This window comes from Physeter macrocephalus, chromosome 7, assembly GCF_002837175.3.
Source record: "Physeter macrocephalus isolate SW-GA chromosome 7, ASM283717v5, whole genome shotgun sequence".
In the NCBI taxonomy this organism is placed as follows: domain Eukaryota; kingdom Metazoa; phylum Chordata; class Mammalia; order Artiodactyla; family Physeteridae; genus Physeter; species Physeter macrocephalus.
This window is the reverse complement of record NC_041220.1, coordinates 28,224,228-28,227,651: the sequence shown is the minus strand read 5'-3', so window position 1 is coordinate 28,227,651 and position 3,424 is coordinate 28,224,228. Positions and strand designations below refer to the sequence as shown.

The following is a 3,424-nucleotide window of genomic DNA, read 5'->3' as shown; positions in this document are numbered from 1 at the left end:
TGTATTTTTGATGTATTTGTGGGGAGGAAGGTGTTCTCCACGTCTTACTCCTCTGCCATCTTGAAGGTCCCTCCCGTTGCTTGCCAATCTTGACTGCTTCCACAAAAACAAATGCTGCTGGGCCAAGGAGTTCTTTAGTATCCGGTTATTCAAGACTGGCTATCACCAGGGGATGCAGGCGCACCAATCTCAAAGGCAAAGACAGGAGCCCCAGATCACACAAGTCAGAGGCACACGCTCTGCTGTCAGAGTTGTCTCTCTAAAATGAACCATCTCAGAGGTAGAAAAAGAAAAGGGTATAGAAACTGTTGACAACCAATGCTTTTTTGGTCTACTAGGTACTTCAAAAAGGTTAATAAAAAGCAGTTAAGTCACCTTTACTTCTTTAGTGAACACCAGTAAGGATGAAGCATGGAAATCTTACCTCGGTAATCCACTCCAGAATTTAATTTTACTACAACTGGTCGTCCAATGATTTGCTTCAGGAAGTCACTGGGTGTTTGCTTCCGCAGACTCATTTTAACGATCCTGATCAGAAATCTGAAAGGGAGCAATAAAGGTAAAGACAAAAGTTAATTATTCAACAAAAAAGCCTGGAAGCCCTTAATGTATTTATAGGAAATCAAGTGTTAAAGGACCACATGCAAAGAGCCAACACTACTCCAACACCACACCCACAGCATGGCAGCTAACATGATTCCAGTTCTTACCTGGAGCCAGATACTAAGCTAAGCGTCTGACACACGTTACCTCATTAGGCCCACAGGAATCCTCAGACACAGCCTCACCGCAGAAGAGCTCTGTGATTCCAGAGCCCCTGTTCTTAACCACTTGTCACCACTGTGTCCACAGTCAACATACCCACGACCACCATGACCACCACCCCCACTTACCCAACGCTCACTTCATGCTGAGCGCTCTAAGATCCCTAGAAATACTATCAAATTTAATCTTTACAAGAACCCTGGGAAGAAGGTCTTCATATCCCCATTGTCCTGATGAAATTAAAGGCCCAGAAGGATGAAATTACATGCCCCCAAATGTGAGGGGATCAACATTCAAGTTCCAATCAGGTATGTTTTAAAGCCACTGCTTACATAACATTTATACAGTATTTACAACAGCTGATTGTAAATACTATATGCCAAAACAGTATCTCCAGAAAGAATGATAATCATAATTGAGAGCCAATATTTGAGTGTACTACAGGCTGGCACTTATGTAAGCACTTTACATGTATTAATCCACTTAGAGCTCACTGAGGTAGGTATTGTTTTAACCTCACTTTACAGATGACTAGACACAGAAAGGGCTAAATATCCTGGTCAAGGTCACATAGCCAGTAAGTAGATGGCCAGCCCATGTCTTAATCACACCTTTATGCAGCCTCCTGAAAGCTGCTAATGTAGCCAAATATTTTTATTATATTATGTATATTATAATTATAGCAGATATACACTCTATAACAAACAAAAAAATCTTAAAAATAAAGTATAATAGGAATCTAATATAGGGAAAGAGCATTACACACCCAAATCAATCACAGACATACATAGCTACCCATCACTCCTTTCAAAACTCATCCTGTTTTGTAAGTTCTCTATCTCAAAATACTTTGGTAAACAAACGTAACAAACCGTAACTGTTACTTAAGTAAAAACTTTGGAAATTAATTATTCTGTTTCAGTCAAATTCAGCATCAATTTTATTTAGTAGCCATAAAAACATTCACATTTAAAAATTAGTATGAATACAATACTTGAAGGACGCTCCTCAAGAACTCAAGATGTGGGGCTTCCCTGGTGGTGCAGTGGTTGAGAATCCGCCTGCCAATGCAGGGGACATGGGCTCGAGCCCTGGTCTGGGAAGATCCCACATGCCGCAGACCAACTAAGCCTGCGCACCACAACTACTGAGCCCACGTGCCACAACTAATAAAGCCCGCACACCTACAGCCCACACACTGCAACAAGAGAAGCCACCACAATGAGAAGCCTGTGAACCAGTGAAGAGTGGCCCCCAATCACCGCAACTAGAAAAAGCCCGTATGCAGCAACAAAGACCAAACACAGCCAAAAGTAAATAAGTAAATTTTTTTTTTAAATCAAGCTTTTTCTTGCTTTGTTTTCAATCAAAACTTTCACTGAATATTGTTGCGTAAATAGCACTGCTTATTTCACTCCAAGTCCATCCACTCAATGATCTGAATTCAGGTTTAAGATCACTGTTTGGAGATTTTCTCAATGGAAATCCATGCAGATTCAGCAGTTTGGATAAACTAGAATGCTAGATTATTGGCTTTTCATTTGTTTAACAATTACGTGTATGGACACGCCCTGCAAGAAAATTTTTTAAATGTACACACAGGCTCTGACCTTAAAGAACTTAGAATCTAGAACAACTTAAACTCTTGTTTAAAGGGCGTGAGTAAACAAAAATGATCGTAATTTAAGTAAAATAATTTTCTTTAAACAAGAAAAGTCAACATCCCAAGTTAAACAAAAGAAAATACAAATTTCAAAAACTATTCTTGAATTTGGGGCTGACATTTGGTCCATCCATCATCCATTCCATCTCCTCAAGGTTTGAAGGATTTTTTTAATGTGATCAAATAATTATTTTGCTTGGCAAATTTTAATTTTTCCACTGAATTGCCAGTTGATTTCTTTACCTACACTGTCTCAACAGATAACTGAAATTATGACTACTATTCAGGACAATCACTATTCATTCATGACTCATACCACACAACGTTATTTATGGTATTTTGAGCTCAAGAAAAAAATTACAAAGTAAATACTGTAGCAGATTCAATACCTTTAATGACTTTAATAAAAGGAAACAAATCTTCCCATTCACCTACAAAGTGCTTTATTTCTGTCTTGAACATGCATTGCTCTGTAGTTGGACAGGTCTACAGACATGCTGAGGCCCCACAGAGACTCATTCACTGAGACTTAGGTTCATTTCCCATCACATGCTAAGTCCCATTGTGCCAGCTTCTTCATCTACAAACTTGAGAGAAAACTAGTTGTTTATTTCATGCTAAAAAACCCACAAGGATGCATTCTGATGTGAATATCTATTATTAACTACCTTGTTCAAATTAAAAATTAATGACAGCAGATGAAGGAGAAAGGTAAAAGCCAAACAGACCAAAAAAATGAAGAGGAAACAGGCAGTCTACCTGAAATAGAATTCAGAGTAATGATAGTAAAGATGAAAGATGATCGAAAATCTTAGAAATAGAATAGAGAAAATAAAAGAAACGTTTAACAAGGACCTAGAAGAACTAAATAGCAAACAAACAATGATGAACAACACAATAAATGAAATTTAAAATTCTCTAGAAGGAATCAATAGCAGAATAACTGAGGCAGAAGAATGGATAAGTGACCTGGAAGATAAAATAGTGGAAATAACT

The 3,424-nt window shown here is 38.1% G+C and overlaps 1 protein-coding gene across 1 annotated transcript in view; it reads right to left on the bottom strand.

Annotated features, from left to right (window-relative positions):
* LSM6 (LSM6 homolog, U6 small nuclear RNA and mRNA degradation associated) overlaps positions 1–3,424 on the bottom strand; it is a 21,117-nt gene that overhangs the window by 8,050 nt on the left and 9,643 nt on the right. Inside the window, exon 2 of the mRNA XM_007120752.4 lies at positions 425–540. Coding sequence (XP_007120814.1) covers positions 425–518 — 94 coding nt within the window. The 5' untranslated portion in view covers positions 519–540. The remainder of the gene's footprint in view (positions 1–424; positions 541–3,424) is intronic.